Source organism: Tamandua tetradactyla, chromosome 19 (genome assembly GCF_023851605.1).
Source record: "Tamandua tetradactyla isolate mTamTet1 chromosome 19, mTamTet1.pri, whole genome shotgun sequence".
NCBI lineage: Eukaryota > Metazoa > Chordata > Mammalia > Pilosa > Myrmecophagidae > Tamandua > Tamandua tetradactyla.
The window spans coordinates 50,547,072-50,565,778 of NC_135345.1; the positions used below are offsets into that span (position 1 = coordinate 50,547,072).

General features: G+C 41.3%; 1 protein-coding gene across 2 annotated transcripts in view; it reads right to left on the minus strand.

Moving 5' to 3' along the window:
- The window catches only part of CORIN (corin, serine peptidase), a 250,569-nt gene extending 236,131 nt beyond the window's left edge, over positions 1 to 14,438 (minus strand). Inside the window, exon 1 of one of the 2 annotated variants that reach the window (XM_077136786.1) lies at positions 13,708 to 14,166. In XM_077136786.1, coding sequence (XP_076992901.1) covers positions 13,708 to 14,151 — 444 coding nt within the window. In that variant the 5' untranslated portion in view covers positions 14,152 to 14,166. Of the gene's footprint in view, positions 1 to 13,707; positions 14,167 to 14,191 lie in introns of those variants that run through there. The other variant, XM_077136787.1, reaches the window with a different exon arrangement.
- Positions 14,439 to 18,707: the final 4,269 nt, after the last annotated feature.

Sequence of the window (18,707 nt, forward strand, 5' to 3'; positions counted from 1 at the left end):
AGGCCTGGGCTGAGCTGTGAGTGCTGAGATGAGGTATGCTGAGCTGCTTGGGCTGTGCTACGTTGAACTCTCTCATTTAAGCACCAGCCAATTAAATCAAACATTATTCATTGCAGCAGGCACACCTCTTAGCTGACTGTAGATATAATCAGGAACAGATGAGATTCACATGCCATTGGCTCATGTCCACAGCAATAGAACTAGGCACCTTCACCTAGCCAAGTTGACACCTGAATCTAACTACCACACCACGTATCAACACAATGAATGAGTCCTTCAGAGCATGGTAATTATAATTTGATAAATCATCATCAGGATGAAAATTTTCTTTGAAATTTAACTCAGCTGAGCAAAAGAATTTGCTATGCACTTTAATTTCTTTAGGTTCTAACTTCTTTCAACATTAACTGCCTAAACTTAGACATATAACTTTGATTTATACCTGAAAAGATGATAATGGGATAGAGATTTATATTCAAACATGGGACAACTAACCTTGGTCACTTTCTCATTGGACCACCTGGCTGGGCATAGGTAGGGATGGAAATAGAGTAGGGAGGGAACTTTCACCTTGTGTTCAGAGTGACCGGGTTACTTAAAATGTGGTAATATTCTGACCCATTTCAGAACCTTCTAAGTGCAAAATCCAAGCTGCACACCCAGGTTCTGTCTTGGCGGGTTGTTGACACCTCCCACTAAGGACACAATACACCCCGGTGGGCCGTGCCCTCCATGTTAACACCCGAATACATTAAGAAAATTTACAAAAAGGGTAGGTGGAAAGGATTGTGAATCCTCCATCCTCTGGTGTTTATTTATGAGGAGGAATTTAACACTCCTTCCTTCTTGTTCCACAGCCTCTCCTCTCCAGGAAAGGATGGGTGATGCTTTTGATCAGAGGATTTTTGAAAGCAAGAATTAAAACAGCATAGCTGAGCCCTGTCCAGGCCACAGTAGGAAGCAGTCTAATATTGAAAATATTTCAGTACAAGCAATATTAGTGGATATTTACTTATAGGTACTTATGAATTTGTTGCTAGAATTATTATTTTAGTCCTAACCAGATACTTTGTTTTCCCAACTTCCTTCTACTAATGCCTTTAAAGTGCCAGTAAATATTTACAATGTAAATTGTACTAATGTTTAATACTTGTTATTAGAGGATCCAAGGTATTAAGAATATGTAATATTTCCCAAAAATTATGTAAGATGTTGATGATGAAAAGAAGAGAAGCCTTTAAGAGAATAGATCCCACTGGTCCATCCAACAGACTTTTCGATTTTGTTTTGACATCTTTTCACAGTTAGTATTCCTAAGTAATAAAACATTTTAAAAATCATAATACACTATTTTGCAAAGAATAATATCTGTCAATTCTCTTGAGTTCCTTTCCAGCTCTAAAGTTGTCTGCACTTTGAGACAAAACCAAACATATAAGTGATAAATGTTTTAAAATATGTACAGTATTATGGATGCATCTAACTTGCTATTTTTTATAAACTTTGTGTTTTTTTTTGGCATAGGCAGACACCAGGAATCGAACCCATATCTCCAGCATGGCAGGAGAATTCTGCCACTGAGCCACGGCTGCACTACCCTCATGTAGTTTGCTTTTGAAAAGACAAACCTCTGGATTCAAATTAAGATAGACCCAACTAATGAAAAGATTACTTTAAACATTTAATAACTGCCCAAACTAGATGTGTTAATTTTTATTCCTTCCAAAGAAAATTCAGGTAAGAATTAATATTGTGAATGAAGTGATTACAAATAATCCTTGTTCTCAACTGAAGAAGTCAGAAAAAAAAAACCTGCTACTAGAAATGAAAAATCAAATTAAAAAATAATTTAAAATTTTAGTAAATATATTTTTATAAATTTTTATATTAAAATTTTATTAAATTGCTCACTGTTTTAAAAAGAAAGGTTGCCACAGCCATGACTAATGTTTTTCTTAGTGTAGATAAAAAAATAAAAAGTAAAAGAAAAATCTCTTCTGAAATTATCAAACAAAATGTATTTACTTCTTTTTCCTTCTTCTAAATTTTGAAGTAACCACACACATAAGAGTTGAAGTGCAATACAAAGAATATTTTTTTCAGAACAAGGTGATATTAGCTGGATGCTCCATCCCCTAGAAACATGTTGGTTGGTATTTCCCGCAAACAAAGACCTTCTACATAACCACAATACAAAACCATCAAAATCAGGAAATCACATTGACACTTACTACCATCTAATTCTCAGACCCCATTCAAGCTTTGCCAATGGTCCTAATAATGCCTCTTACAACAAAAGGCTCTAATTTAGAATCACGTGTTGCACACAGCTTTCATTTGTCTTTGGTACCTTTCAATCTTCCCTTGACTTCCAGAACGTTGACATTTTGTAGCATGTTCCTCAGTTGGGGTTTAGGATTAAGTCAGGCATCTTTAGTGTGTCACAAAACTGACACACATTCACCTCATTGCATCCTTTCCATGTGCCCCTTTACTATGATCAGATTAATCAGATGGCAAAGGCGGTATCTGCCAGGCTTCCCCACTGTCACTTTACCCTCACCCTCTGTTTAATTACATCGCTCTCTTCCCTGTGTAATTAATAAGTATTTTGTGATGAAGCCCTTTGAAACTATGTAAATATCCCATTCCTTCAAACTTTGAATTTATCTTTTTCTTATTCACATAAGCATGTATTCTTGATTTCCAATTTTATTTCATGGTTTATAATCCATTACCATCATTATTTATTTTGATGCACAACTTGCCCTCAATGTGGCCAATGGGAACCCATTTAAGCCTGTGTCTGTGCCCTTTTGACATATCCCCATCATTCTTTGAGCAATTCCTTACATTGCGGAAAAAGATGTTTTAGGCTTATCATGTACTGTTCTTTCGTCAGCCTTGGAATCAGCCATTCTCTAAAGAGTCCTGGTTCCTTTTAGTAGAAAATGATATTTAAAAACCAAAAGTGTGTCCCTTGGTGCTCACGGGGTGTGCTATTGGTATGAAGCTGTTTCTAGTCTCAGAGCTAGGGGATAAAAATATACGGTGTGTGCACACTCACATGGATGCACACACAAGCACATTTACATCCATATGTATTTCTGTATCTTTATATGTTGAAAATCATGCATTCCCAACCACATCTCCAATGTCAATCCCACATCACAGGGCTCTAGGGGAAAAAAAAAGAAAAAGTTTTCTACTTTTCTATATTTATAACTCTCTTTTCCAACAGTGAGAAACCCGGCTTATCCTTAGCGTCCGTAACTCTCAGCCCTCGCCCCAGACCCCTCTGCATCTCCGCGTGGCTGCCATGCTCCCCCTGTGCGGGCTCGGATATCCCGCCCTGACTTTGGCACGTGGGGGCGCCCTCCTCGTGCTACTCTGCCTGTGACCCCACCCCACCCCACCCCCACCCGGCTTGGGCTGCCCCACCCCCAACCCACAGCGCCTCTAGCATCTGCTGTCTTCGCCGCCAGGCCCCAGCTCTCGGTTCTGGCCACTGCGGCCACCCCACCCCTCCCCGCACCTGCCCTGTTCCGCCCGGGACGACCTGGGGACCATCGCTCTCCAAAGGCCGAGGAAGAGGTGCAGCAAGTTTTGGCCCTTTGCAGAAAGCAATCGGTGTTACTCCTTCATTCTTTTCTTGCTAAAACATATTTAAAAGTGGTACAAAACTACAAGATCTGGATCCCAAGACTTTCTCGTATATTTTTAAGTTAGTAAGTTGAATGTGTGTTTAATGTTTTAAAAAGAAAAAGAAAAAAAAAAGAGCGGGCCACGGTGGCTCAGAAGGCAGAGTTCTCACCTGCCAGGCCGGAGACCCGGGTTTGATTCCTTGTGCCTGCCCATGCAAAATAAATGAATAAATAGTATAAAATCAAATAAAAAGGACAATCACAGGAGTTATGCATTCATAATAATAGCAGAGACAGGAAAAGAACACATCTGTTCCCGGACCTCATTCAGAAATCTATGGAAAAGTCCAATTTGGATAACTTTTAAACTGTTCTTTCTTTGTCTTTGAAAAATAACGAGGGGAAGGATAACAAACATCTTATAGGAAAAGGCCTTTAAAAGATTAAAATATTTATCCCCTGAGATTTCATTATCCCGTCGCTCTTTACTTCCATTAGGGGCTAAGAAATAACTTTTCTGGAAAGAAGAAGATATTCCTCAGCTATTGGAAGTCTCTTTTTCAAGGAATGAGGGGAGGGTTGCCGGAATTTAAGTCTGACACTAAATGATTTGAGAATATTGTTATTCAGGAACATTTATTCCTTACCCTAAGGAGCATTTTTTGTTGCTCCTATTTACGCTCAGCTGATAGAAGTAAAAACAAAACAAAACAAAATATTGGTGCCATCGGGGGAAGTCAAGTAGGTAAACTGAGGCCATCATAAACATCATGAGCCAACTCATATGGCACACAAAAGTCAAATTTTACAGCATCTTTGGGGTCATGTGACTTTCCCACCAAGAATATCTTTGGGAAGTTTCATCTCTGCCATGTAGTCCTAAACCTGCTATAGGGCAGGGTTAAGGCTTTATTTACTAAGCCTTGAATTTAAACAAAACACACACACACACATACGCGTGCGCGCACACACACACAAAGAGCTGGGAAGAGAAAAGTTTTGACCTAACCCTTCTATGGAATGAAACTGGACACAGCCAGTCATTCAGTCATTTCTGACTTGAAAAGCTCCTGCCAACCCCCACCCCAGGAATTGGTTTCCCCAAGTGGACAGCTGAGTGCAAGAGCTTGGAGGGACCTCCACAGGGCTATTTTTAACATGGTATTTTCTGTCTACAGACTTTCCACTGGGGCAGCCCCATGTCCAGGGGCTATTCGCTCTGGCTAGGAAATCTGAGACCTCAGCTGGCCTGTGGCAAATGAGGTATTTTTAGCTGAGACTGGGGGAGCTCAGGATTGTCTTCTACTTTAGATCTCCAGGGGTGGGAGACACAAAACAGAGCCAAGCAGAGGGGACAGCCCACACTGAAGTTTCTTAGCAACCAATGGCTGAGCATACGGTTAGAGGAAGGAGTCCTTGTGTGTGTCATGTGGTGGGGGGCGAGGGCGGGGGAGAGGAGGGAAGGCCAGCCCACAGGTCTTTCCCAGCCGTAGTGTTTGCTCTCTTCCTTCCGGCGAGCCAGGCATTCTGAGGGCCTTGTCCACATAAAGTGCTCCACCTACCTGCTGCTGCTACATCATCACTTAGAACATGTTATAAATGCAACTTCTTGGGCCCCATGCCATAGCGACTCTCTTGGAAATCTGGGATGGGCCCAACCATGTGTGTTCTATCAGGCCTTCCGCGGGATTCCGAGGCAAGCTCAAGTTTGAGAACTGTAGCCTTATCACACATTCACTCACTTAGGTAAAGGCAAAAGTAAAACGGTGACCCTAGCAAACTCACACACCAGTCACCTTTTTAAAATACTTTTATTTTTTAGAGTATTTTTAGATTTACAGAAAAAGTGAGCAGAAACTATAGCAAGTCAGCAAACTTTTCTAATTCATTTTTTTCTGCTGTGTACTGTACTGTAATATGAAAAACTTTTCTCCCTTGTTCCTTCTCAAGGCCAGTGATAACACCAGTCGACTTTTTGCTGTCAAAGGCAAATGAGCCTCTGCGAATGAGCCAGAGGAACAAAGGAGACCCTGACCCTAAGACAGATGGGGAATAAGTTACAAAAACCCTAGGGATGACTTGTAAATGGATACACCAGCCCAACCTGACATGAAGCCAACTGTAATTGTCTAAGATGACATAGCCAGAGAACACCTGAAAAAGGTCTTGGAAATTCTGTAAATACGCAGCTCCATGTATTCGTTTCTTACTGTCTGTGTAACAAATTACCACGAACGTAGTGGCTTAAAACAATGTGAGTTTCTTTTAGTTCTGGAGGTCAGAAATAGAAAATTGTTTCACTGGGTAAAGTAAAGGTATAAGCAGGGCTGGTTCCTTCTGGAGAATCTAGAGGGGAAATCTGTTTGCCTTTTCTAGCTTCTGGAAGCTGCCTGCATTCCTTGACTCCTGACGCCCTCCTTATCTTCAAGGCACATCACTCCAGTTTCCTCTGCCGTGATCACATTCCTTCTACTCTCACCCTGACTCCTCCCATGTCCCTCTTAGAAAGAAGTTGTGATTTCACTGGGCTCACCCGGATAATCCAGGATGATCTCCCCATCTCAAGAGCCTTAATTGTATCTGCCAAGCTCCTTTTGATAGGAAAAATAACATTCACAGGTTCTGGAGATTAGGACGTGGACATATGAGGGGGCAGTATTTTTTAGTTACCACACTCCTCTGTGCAGTAGAATACTATCCAATAGCCTCATGTGGCTATCAAGGACTGGAAATACGACTCATTTGAATTGAGATGTGCTGTAAGGGTTTTGAATTTTGAAGATTTGGCATGAAAGATGGTAAAATACCTCAATAATTTTATATTGCATGTTAATATGTCATTTTATATCTCACATTAAATGTTAAAATTATATTTTTATCTACAAGTTGAATAAAATACGTTACTAAAATTAATTTCATCTGTTAACGTTTTACTTTTTCACATGTAGCTGCTAGAAAATTTAAAATTCCATGGGTGGCTGGCAATGTATTTCTGTCGCACAGTGCTTCTATAGACTATAAAGGAGGCTGGTCGACATTAACTTTCAGTGGTTTTATTTTTGTCATATATTTATAAGGGAGGCTAGGCTTTGAAAGCAAAATGTCTTTTTTTGACCTTTCTTAGGGAGAGTAACTAACTAAGCAGAATTCAGATTTCAAATCGAGAGGGATATTACATCTAGTGGGCATCTTCTAATATATTAATAGTAATGTAAAAAACAAAACAAAACATAAACATTTACTTGGCAACCTGTGTTCTTACAAACAGTGTAAGGGAATTTACTTTGCTGGAGGATGTCCTGCTAATTAGGGATGAGCTAGAACCTGAGCCCAGATCTGTGTGTATCTGCACCCAGGGTTGCCTGGATTTATTTCCTGCCTTGAGTTTAATGATTTAATCCAATCATTCTGGGGTTATTTTTTAATTTTTTTGTATGGGCAGGCACCAGGAATCGAACCGGGGTCTCCTTCATGGCAGGCGGGAATTTTGCCACTGAGCTCTAGGGTTACTTTATATCTAACATTCATACATTTTGGAGATTCTAGAATTCTCCCTCTTTCCCTGAAAACTCTGGTCCTTTGCTACTCTGAATACATTTTCGTTATACTTTTTATTTCTTAACTTTGAATGCAGAGGAGTGTATGTCCTATATAGCTGTATAAGGGAGAGAATTTTCTTGTGTCAAACTTTCCCCAACTAGACCCAGAGATGCACCTGGTTCCCAAATTTGTCCTGGGCCACTGATAGCCCTCCTTTCCATCCACACCCTGCACGCACAAATGAAATGCTCAGTCCAACCTACACCCAGGGAGCAATCCCCAGACAGACCTGTGCGATGGCAATTTAAAGTAATCCTCAATTTTCCTCTGATCAATCTCCTTTGGGGCTGAACTATTTTACACTTTGGCATAGGGTCACTGTAAGAAAAATGAGCACAAATCCACAAAGTGGGAAGCAGACACCAAGGTTAATGAGGATGCCCCCTTACTGAGGCAGCCCTCCTTCCACAACTGTTGGAAAGGAAGGACAGAGAGCAAGAGTAAAATGGTGAAATGCGCTGCTCATTTTCTGCTGCCACATCAAAAGTGCAGTGTTCAGATCTCAGAAGGCCTTTGGAGGGTGTCTAGTCCAACTATGTTGTTTTATACCTGAGGGAGCCAGGATTGGAAGGGTTAACTGACTTCTCTAAAGTCTCATAGCAACTTAGTATCAGATAAAGACTAGAACTCCCATTTCTGATTAGCTTTACTTGGACAAAATTGCTTTTAAGGATCACTGAGAAATAATAAATGAAATAATGTAGTCTTGATTTCCAGCTTACACTATAGAGGAGTGGCATCTTGATTGCAGTATTAGGATCTGAGATGAGCACCCAAAGGTGAAAATCTTATACAGTCAAAATAATCCTTGAAATTCCTTAGGGAAGTGCTACATTGATGACCAATATAGCTGCGTGCTGCCAATAAAACCTACACAGTTAGTTTTTCCGGAGATGGAACAGGTTTATACATTGAACACCAGATTAATTAATTGGTTTGAGGTTAGATGACAAAAAGCCACATATCTTTAAACACAGGACCACGTGAGACTGGATGATGAATATGTTTGAAAGGCACCAGTGTTCTGAAACTGCTAACACGTTCCCTTCTCTATCTTGTGCTCTCACTCAAGGGCACTAGAACAACAGGCAGGATGACACATGATTAAAATGGTAATTTCTCTACCCTGAACTCTGGATTCTCCCTTATTCTGCTCTCCTTTTTTTCATAATGCCTGTCACCCTCTAATGTACTTAACAATTTACTTATTTACTCAATTTAATATTTATTGCTTAGCCAAGCATCACATGTGCATAAATCTTTGTCTTTTTTTGTTCACTGAGGTATCCCAGGTGCCTAGAACTGGCATATAAGTATTGAATAAATGAGGAATCTGTTCCTATTTTTGTATAGACTGTGGAGCTGAATTCTCACAAGTTAAAGTTGTTGAGGTCTAGCCCATGGCTCTCAACCTTTTAGAGATTCATGAAGTCCTGGCCGGAAAAATTCACATTGAACTGTTCATACAGAAAACATTTCTTATACTACCCAGGGGGGGTTATGGGGCCCAGATTAAGATTTCTTGGCAATGCCACCTTTAATATGCTGCCATGACACGCCAGCAGAATGACTTCCAAGGCCTTACAAAGACTCACCTCTACTGTAATACCTCCATAAAGACTTTTCTTTAAAACTCTCCCAAGTGCTTGAAACAAAAGTTGCTTTTCAAATGCTGTCAACCTAAAGGGTTAAAGGGGCCCTGGGCTAAGCACAAACTAGTGACACCAAAATGGTCTTCTCCATTCATCCCCATATTTTCTGCCCTACTCCTAAGCTAGCCTATTGGCTGACTGGCCTCTCCACAGATGTCCTCTTCAGCTTCTCACAGAGGTTCAGCACTGATATTGAATGGCAAGATGGACCACCTACAGGCCACCCGGATTCTCACCCAGCTTTATCAAGCATTGACATAAACGTGTCACACCAGTCTCTGATGGTTAGGACACACAGAAATGTACTGCAGGAGAATATTCAAACAGCGGCTATAAGGTGAGCTGAGTGGGGCAATGCCAGCAGGCTGAGAGTTAAATATAATTTATGTGAACCCCTTATCAGAGCTCAGAGCTCACCACACATTGCTGTAGAATGCTCAGGAATAGGTCCAATAGATAAGCCAGAGAATGCTCCAGGACAGCCATGGCTCTTTTTGAGCTAAGAGGGGGGCACAGTGCTGGGCACAGTGACAGACCTGGGAAAGGACAGCTGATTCAGCAATCCAGAAGTGAATCATCCTGTGCACGCCACACCAGTGTGGAAAGCAATATTAGCAGAGCATAATCTCCCAATCTTCACAGTGATTATAAGAATGGTAAATGTTATAGACTCAGCTTGCTCAAAAGCAGATTCAGCATAGCCCCAGGAACAGAATTAACTCCCAGGGCAGGGTGGGGTAAGGAATGAAGGTATGGAAAGGTTTATCTATGCATCTATCTATTTTAGCCAGCCCTAAATATATCTCTACAGAGTCATTCATTCACAAAGAGTTAATGAGTACTGACAGTACCAGGTACTATTCTAGCAATAAACAAAAGTATAGGGGGTGGTGCAATGGTGGCTCAGCAGCAGTATTCTCGCCTGTCATGCTGGAGATTCAGGTTAGATTCCCAGTGCCAGCCATGTGAAAAAAAAAAAAGCATAGGAAATTCTTCGCCTTCATGAAGCCTATGTTCTAGACTGAGGGAGAGATCGAACATAAAATAAAGAAGGCCATTGGGCCATCTCCTCTCCTACTACACCCCTAGTAATAAATTCTCTCTCTGAAAAAAAAAATTAAAAATAAATAAATACATACAAATAAAGAAGTAAAACATATAGAGTGTCAGGTGATGATTATAAGTTCAGGGAAAGGACATAGTGAGATGGAGTGTTAGTTTTCAAATCTGAATAAATGACATATTTTCAGTGGATTTTGCTCTGAACATTGAAGCTAGTTTAGACGTATTCTCATTCTTGTAAAAAAAAAAAAAAAGTAAGACATGTAAGGGTATATGGGGAGAGAAGAGCCTCCCTCTACTCTCTCAGAGTTTCTGCTCTAAAACCAGGGAAGCTACCAATCACAAGTTCATTGTGAAGGGGAAATAGTACAATGGCAGAAATCATCAAGGGGTAAGGGGAGAATTCCCAAGAATTCTGTGATTAATACACACTCACTGGTTGATTTATAAATGAATCTAGCCATCTACCATTTAACAAATGCCCCCGAAGTATAAAAGACCTCAACAAAACAGAAATGCCTCAGCTATGCAAAACTGAAAGAAAAGAAACAAGGGGAGGAAAACTTTTAACATCCTAGAGTCCCACTAATTGTCCCTCCAACAAAGGAGAGCTCTAAAATAATGCTGTCCAAAAGTGTATTCTACAATGAAGGAAATTCTTTGTTGTCTTCATTGTCTACTGTGGTAGCCACTAGTCATGTATGTTTATTGAGCACTTGGAATGTGATTAGGGAGACTGAAGAATAGAATGCTTGGTTTCATTTAGGTTTCATTCAACTTGATTGATTTAAATAGCTACACGTGGCTAACGGCATCCCAATTGGCCTGCATAGTCCGAGAATCACAGAATGCCGGCTGTGAAGAAATGCTTGGCAGGGTCTTGACTGAGTCCAAGACAGCCCTAACTCCTTAAGAAAAAAGCAGGTTAGGTTGCTTTCATAGAATAAACAACTATTACATACAGTATTTCTAGGATGTAATTATCTCCTTAATCTCACCATGGCCTTACAAATGGCCAGTCATATCATCCCCATTTTCTGGATGAGAACAGAGACTCAGGGAGATTATCCCACGTATCAGGGCCTTGCAGTTTATAAAGCGGGAGAGTCAGAGATTTGAATTTAGGTCTGACTCCAAAGCCCAGACTCTTCCTACCAGGGCATGTCACCTACAGCACCTTTCCCTCTTATGTTTTCATCTACTTCCATCCTTTATGAACAATCCTGAAACATAGAGGTGTGTGTGTCTGTCCGTCTGTCTCTTTGGGTAGATTTCAAAAGGGCAAGTAAATTTGGGGTTTACTTGAGCGCTTCATGTGAGTCTAATATTCTATACAGGTCCACATCCTTTAGCCATTTTCCATTTGGTAAGGCAAAATGAAATGATAAGAACAGAGATGGGACAAATAGGATGCATGCATGCATATTTATTAGATAACTTACTAAGGTGGAAGTGGAACGTTAAATAATCCTTTCCACGTTGGACACAGCAAAAATACTGAATTATAGCTCTCCTGGTTATTGGGGAGCCTATTGCCCAAGCAGCAGAGACATTCAGAAACAGGCAGACCATAGGTCTTTGAGTCAAAGGAGGAAAGAGGAAAGGGAAATAGGAAAAATGAGGAACAGGGTACCTCATTAACAGTATGGAGATTTGAAAATACAGGTTTTGGGGAATGACTGCGCTAGCGCTCTGGAGATACTGGGCTGTTCTGCTGTCCCTGACCTCCCATCTGCCCTTTACTATGGAGGAAGTCAAATGAGGGGCTTGAAAGCTAACAGAGCCAGCACATCCAGCAGAGGCTGTGGCCAAAAATGTGGCCCCTCTGAGAATAGTTGGGTATTAGAATGGCAAATGCTGTGGCACTAATGCTGTCCACACTAAGATTCCTGCAGCACTATAAAGGTGTTCTGATGTACTTAATTTTGCACCTTTTAAATAAAAATTCACGGGTTGCAAGAGTAGTTCAGTGGTAGAACTCTCACTCACCACACTGGGGAGACCCCAGTTCAATTCCCGGTCCCTGCACTTCCAAAAAAAAAAAAACCAACCAAACAATCAACAAATGGTGCTGCAATAACGGGATACTCACATAGAAAAAGAATGAAATGTGACCCCCACCACACAGCATACAAAAAAAAAAGAAAGTAAAAGAAAACATTCACATGCCCGGAAATATACTGAAAGAGATTAATAAAGCAATTTTTTTATACATATCTAATTTCTCTCTTTAACCTGCTGGAAGGTTAATTGAGGCTTTCATCATTAGAGCTGTAATCCTACCCAACAAGTAACTTTTGGTGAAGAGACATTTGCCCCTAAAAAAAAAAAAAAGCTTCATGGCATCTTGAGGTTCTGAGGTTTTATGTGATAGGCACCACACCAGAATAACTCCAAAAATAGTTCATCCAGGTGAAGCTCTTGGTGTCCTTCAAAGTATTCTGTGGGAAAGCTGGCCTTTTAGGCCAGCGTTCACACACATCCATGCAGACATTTGGGCTAACCTCTCTATACCCAGGAACCTATTTGCTGGGACTGATTTTTAACACAGTCTCAAACAACAAAAGTATTAGGCATCTAATAACACCAACAGACAGGTGAATTTTATGTTGTGGGTCTAACAAGAACTGACTTTATAACCTTTTAAAAAATCAATGCTGGGTGGTGCAACAATAGCTCAGTGGCAGAATTCTCACCTGCCATGCAGGAGACCCAAGTTCGATTTCATGTGACTGCCAATGCGGGGGGAAAAATGCAATATTTCTTCTTATTCTGTCAGGATTATAACAAAACTATTGTTTTTCAGCATCTTTAATTTCTTAACGCTCAGCTAAAATGTGCGTCCTTGGACAATTATCAGCAGTAATTCCTGATACTTCTCCCTTTCTGGTAGTGGTCCAGCGTTCCTTTGCAGAGATTTGTATCCATCAGTAACTACTTTAAAGAAAAAAAAAAAGACTACAAACTACATAGAAGTCATCAGCGTCTTACATATTAATTAACCTTCGCAGAGGGCATTGTTCTTAGAAGATTCCCGCGGGTGGAGAAGCGTCACTTAATCAAATCTGGGACAGCTTTCCTTACAATGCCTAAATATGTTGCTCTTTCTCTCAAGCTCGCAATTCGAGTTGTCCAGAACTCGGTCGCGGACTGGGGAGCCCTGGAAAAAGCGCCTATACTGCCATCCACCGGCCCCAAGCTAGCCACACCGGGAGTGCGGCGCACGCGGCAAGAGCCCGGAAACTGAGCCCCAGATGGACCCGACACATCACCAGCGCGCGTCCGCGCGTCCGCGCAGCCCGCAGGCCCTCCAGGTACCGAGCCATCACCTGGGCTCCGTGACCCGATTTAAAGAAGGGTAACCGCGAAGTAAACCGATTCTGTTGACTCAGGCCGGTGGGGACCTTCTGCGGTGCCCTGACTCCCTTTCCTCTCCCGATCCAGGGCCACATAATCCCTTCCCGGGACTGGATCAGAGCCCACCAAACGCCAAACCGCTCGGGACCTGCGTCCCCCGGCGGCCGGAGTTCTGGAAGTGCCCTGTGTGCCTGCAAGAGAGAGTACACAGCGGAGGGAAAGTTCGCAGGGGACGCATGAGTTCCCAGCACTCAAGCAGGTTCTGGGATACCAACACTCAAGATGGACCAATGATCCCCAGCGCCAACTGGTCACAGGGGAACCGAGCACGCGTTTTGGCTTAAGAAGGAACCGAGACAGAGGCGCTCCCGCAATTGGGAAGGTAAGCTTACGTCTCGGGCAAACAAGGCTTCTGAACAGTCCTTCCAGCTACGGGGCATCTGCAACCCTGGCGCACTGGGAAAACCGTGGATCCCCGTGGGGCCGGCTTCGATGGCTTCATCTGTCGCCTCCCCGGGCGCCCGGGAGCAGCCAGGTCCACTTGATGAGCGGAAAGCGGCGGGTAAAGGAGGAACTCTGCAGGAGAAATAGCATCGCCCCTGGCAAAGACAGCGGGGTCTGCGGACCGAGCCGACTCGAACGCTGAAGAAAACCCTGCCCATGACCCTGGATGGACCACCAGACGCAGGGCAACCTGGGTGGAGGACCGTGCGCTCCAGCACTGATTGCAGGGCGCTAAACTCCGGACTGAGAAAGCCAGATCTCGCCGACGGCCGGAGAAAGTGGCACTCAGGGGAGGAGGGGTTGACCCTGAATTTATCTAGACTAGGAGTCATCCGACTTGTTTTAGAGCCGAGCGCGACTTGTGAACCTTACCGGCTCTGGAGCCCGGGCTCCGCTGTAGCGCTCTTCCGGAGCGAGGGCAGTGGACTGTTTCGTGGAGAACATGCCTCGCTTATTCCTTTGTCCACTCTTATCTTGGTTGTTTTTCTCTCCTCTACATGCCCCTAGGAGAAGCACTATGGATACTTTGCTCCTCACTCAGGAAGAGACAAGGTGAACTTCAAGAGACAGTGGCCCCACATTTTGTCTTCTCGACAGATCCCACCCGCGGACCATCTCCCCCGCCACACCCACCTCCTGCCCTCGGCTCCGGGTCCCACCCATAATAACCCTTAATGACAGAGCCTCCACCTCTTTGCACCCAAAGAAATTATTCTCCAGCCACAAATGGAAAACCGAGCGGACTGCTGTCCCCTCCCCCCCACCCCCCTTTCCCCTCTCCTCTCCGACCCACCCCTATTTACACCCGCCTCCGATGGCAGCACGAAACGGACGCGCAACGTGTAAGTTTCAGCTATGGGAAAATAAGTGGTGGTAAACAAAGGAGTTACTTTTCGGCTCTTAAAATTCTCATATCCTAGGCTATTTTCTTTTAGCCAGAGCGTAGCCAACCAAAAATCAAAATAACTGCAGGCGCTGGCAATTAAAAGCCAAGTTTGTTATCCCAAGAAAATTTTAACGTTTCGAGGGCGAGCATTTTTTGCCTTAGGCAAATAGCAACATGCCTTCTATCATATGTCTTGTGTAGAAACTTCTTTTGCAAGACTGCCTGAGATTCTTTGCTGAGATTGCAGGACACGGGAAAAGCCCCGACCTGCTTCCAGAAACTTAGTTGTGATTTTCTGCTGGTGGACATCAACTGCTGAACCTTAGAAAATCTCTCAGCCTTTCTGTCATTCACGGAAAACCCCTCTCCTGAGGTAGCATCGACGCGAGGACATTGGAGGTATTCACAACAATCTCGACTGTTTGAAGTCCCATTTGTCAAATGTTTGGAGGAGAAAAAAAACTAGATCGAATTTTTCTTAGAAATTATTTTTCATCTGACATCAGTCAAAACCTTAATAGAAATTTCAAGTTTCTCACGAGGTTACTGAAGCTTCATCTCCATAATTCTGGAGGAAGCCACACATAGTCAATAAACATGCCTCTGGCACCTGTTCATCGAATATTATTGCTGGGGGAAAAAGTATACATTTGCAAACGTAAGGAAATTTGCCATTTTGTTTTTGAAATGAGGTGTGAAAGTACAAAATATTGCATGATATATATATATATATATATATATATATATATATATATATAGCCCAAAACACTAACATCAGATTAAGAATCCTGTATCTAACAAGTTTACCCTTAACAATTAACAAAAATTAAGCTCTTAGAATGTGGCAGGCTTTGTACAAAGCACAATTTTACACGCATTCTCTCAGTTTTATTCCACTGACCACTTTCTGAAGTAGGTACTCTTATTATCTTTTAGAGATGAGACAGCAGGTTTAGAAAGTTGAAGTAATCAGTCTAAGCTTATCCACCTAGCAAGTGGCTGCGCTGGGATTCACAGTATGAGTTCAGAACTATGCTTTTGCTAAGAAACAGCCTCATCATGTATCATCACAGCAGGAACACTGGCTGAGAATCAAGTCTAGGAAGTTCATTTGCCAGCTTCACCATAAGCATATCATGTAGTCTTTCCGGGCCACAGTTAACTCAGTCTATAAAATGAGGAATGGATTAAAATCACTAAGGTTTCTACAGGAATTCTGAGGAAAATGGGAATTTCTATCTCAACACCTTTCTCTTCTACTTTCTGCCCTCTGGTGGAGGTGCTACGTTAACTACTAAATTAAATGTAGCTAAATCAGTGGGTTCCAGATAATATGGGTAGATCAGTTTTCCTCTCTCTTGTTAGCATACTGTTTTCCTCTGAGAGCTAAAGCTGACTGCATTAATGGTGTAAAATAACACCCCTGAAAGTTCCTTTTAGCAAGAAACCCAACCAGTTCTAGTTACTAATGACACTAGAGTAAATACCTGAGGTATTCCTTTGCCTGATTTTCCACAGAAAAGCATACTTTTAGAGAGGGTAATGATATAAAAAAAGAGGCTAGACATCAATATTTATATTCTTTGTAACAAACTTTTATAATGTACAGAATCATAAAAAATATTAGAAGAATTCTCATATGGCATTTAAACCAATTTGAATATGCAGAGGGCTCACAGTAATCTTCAATGACCTGGGAGGATATTTGAATTATTTCTTAAAAATAAAAATGCCACCTTTAATTGTCAAATTATTTTAAAGTGACCACTATTACCTAGTTTCTTAAAATACCTTAATTTTGCAAGAAGAAACATTTCTAGCCCTTTGTGTTTATATTGTCTAGCATTTTAAGCACATATCCAAGTAGATTATTTGAAAGAAAAAACAAACTTTAAGAGATTTATGGAAAAACTAATTTAAAGGCAGTGAATATACCTCTAGAAAGGGAGATCAGAATTTGGGCACATAACATTTTACAGACAAAACTAAAATTATAGTTTAATACTACAAATGAAGGTAATTAATTGAGAAGAAGAAACAAATATCTTAGAGCAGTAGCCAGCATCCCAGGATATTATGACAGGCAAATAGTGGCTAAAATAGATATACAACCCCATGGCTTATTTATTTAGCTATTTGTTGAATGAATACCCATTTACAACTTGCTAACTGCTAGGGAAACATTTAAAGACCTCTGCCCTCACAGAACTTTCAATCTAGTAAATGAATGCCTCAAACAAACACACAGATATGTGAACATTGAATACTTGCAAATAACGTGAGACTAGCATTAGGGAATTAGAATGTGATATTTTAGTTGATCAAGTATGCGCAGCCTTTAAAATAATTTAAAAACAGTTGAAGAAGCGAGCAAGACCAAGCAAACTGGAAATTTACCTATTGCAGAGGAGAGACAGCTTATTTAAAACAGACAAAAGGGCCAAAAAACCCATACCTATCGTAATATAGCCAGTCCATCAAGAGAGTCAGTGTTTGATGGAAGTAGCCCACATATACATTCTGTTTGTCTACTTAGTATTTCTGTGACAACTAATAATATAGCTTAGCTGTCAATGGGAAGAAGTTAATAAGAACTGGTCTAATAGATCATTTCAAAGTATTCTTATTTTAATTCTTTAAAGGTTTCATACCACCTTGTGTTAGTTTCCACCCCACCCCAAGGTCCCAATACTACAATTTGACCACTAAATGCCCCTACTTTTGGCAAGTGTCCTGCCTCATTTACCCAGGGATATTGTTCCCTCACTGACAGTAACCACATGAGCAAAAAGTGAGATACTTCAGTTCACAACAGATTTTTTTTCTCTGATTTATGAATCTATTTAAAAGAGACATCTTAAAGTTGAGAGATTGAGTCACATTCTTTTATATTATTACTGCTCAATTGTTTTTTAAGCCAGGCATATCACAAAGTGCTTTACACATATTTTCTCAATTTCTAATTCTTGAAACAAATACAATTTCCTCTGTTGTTGTATAATGAAAATAATAACAGGTCCACCTTATCAGGCTATTATAGTGATGAAATAAATCTGTAGTGCTTTAAAACAGTTTCTGGTACTATCAGCTAACACTTACTGGGCACTTACTATTATTTCTCTTATTGTCATCATTTTACAAAATGAGGAAACTGAGGCTTGTAAGCGATAAATAACTTACCTGTGGTCTCACAGTTAGGAAGTAACAGAACCAAAATTAGAGCCCAAGCAATCTGGGTCCTGAGACTGACCTTTTAATTCTTTCTCTCTGTAGTACAATTATCAAGATGAGACAGCAATGAAAAATATCCAAGGAAATTATAGCCTAAAGTTATATTATGACTCCATTATTTCACCCATCAAATATTTACTGAGAACCTACTATGTGACTAGCGTGGGTCCCACTCTGGGAATATAGCAGTATACAAAACTATACCCCTGTCCTCATGGAGCGTACATTCTACTGGAGAAGATAGACAATAAACAAATAGATAATAAAATGACAATTAATGTTACTACTTTGAGAAAAAGTAGGGTAAGAAGATAGAGAATGACCAGATGAGCGTGATGAACTACATGTAGAATGTCTCTCTGGAGATGTTTAAACCCAAATGAATCTAGACAGTGGAATTCAGGCTGTTAGGGGGTAATTCTTCAGGTGAATACGTGGTCTCTGTTGTACCTTAAGAGTCTCTGTAGCCACTCGCAAGAGTGGTTGCATGACCTCTTGTATATTTATCTAATAAATTTTCTGCCTGCTTACTCTGTGCTGTACTGTGCTCTTGAATTCTTTCTCGCAGCATGACCAAGAACCTGGAAGCCAAAATCCAGCACCATATTTTGGCGAGCCAGCAGGATTTGAGGTGTCTCTTCTCTGATTATCGGGACTGTTGAGTACTGGGAAGGTTGGCCTGCATGCTTTAACTTCTTCTTCTTGTTTGGCTCGTTGCTATCCTATGTCTTCATTTGCACTGTTCTCTCTAGGAGTCTAGGGGCTCTGATG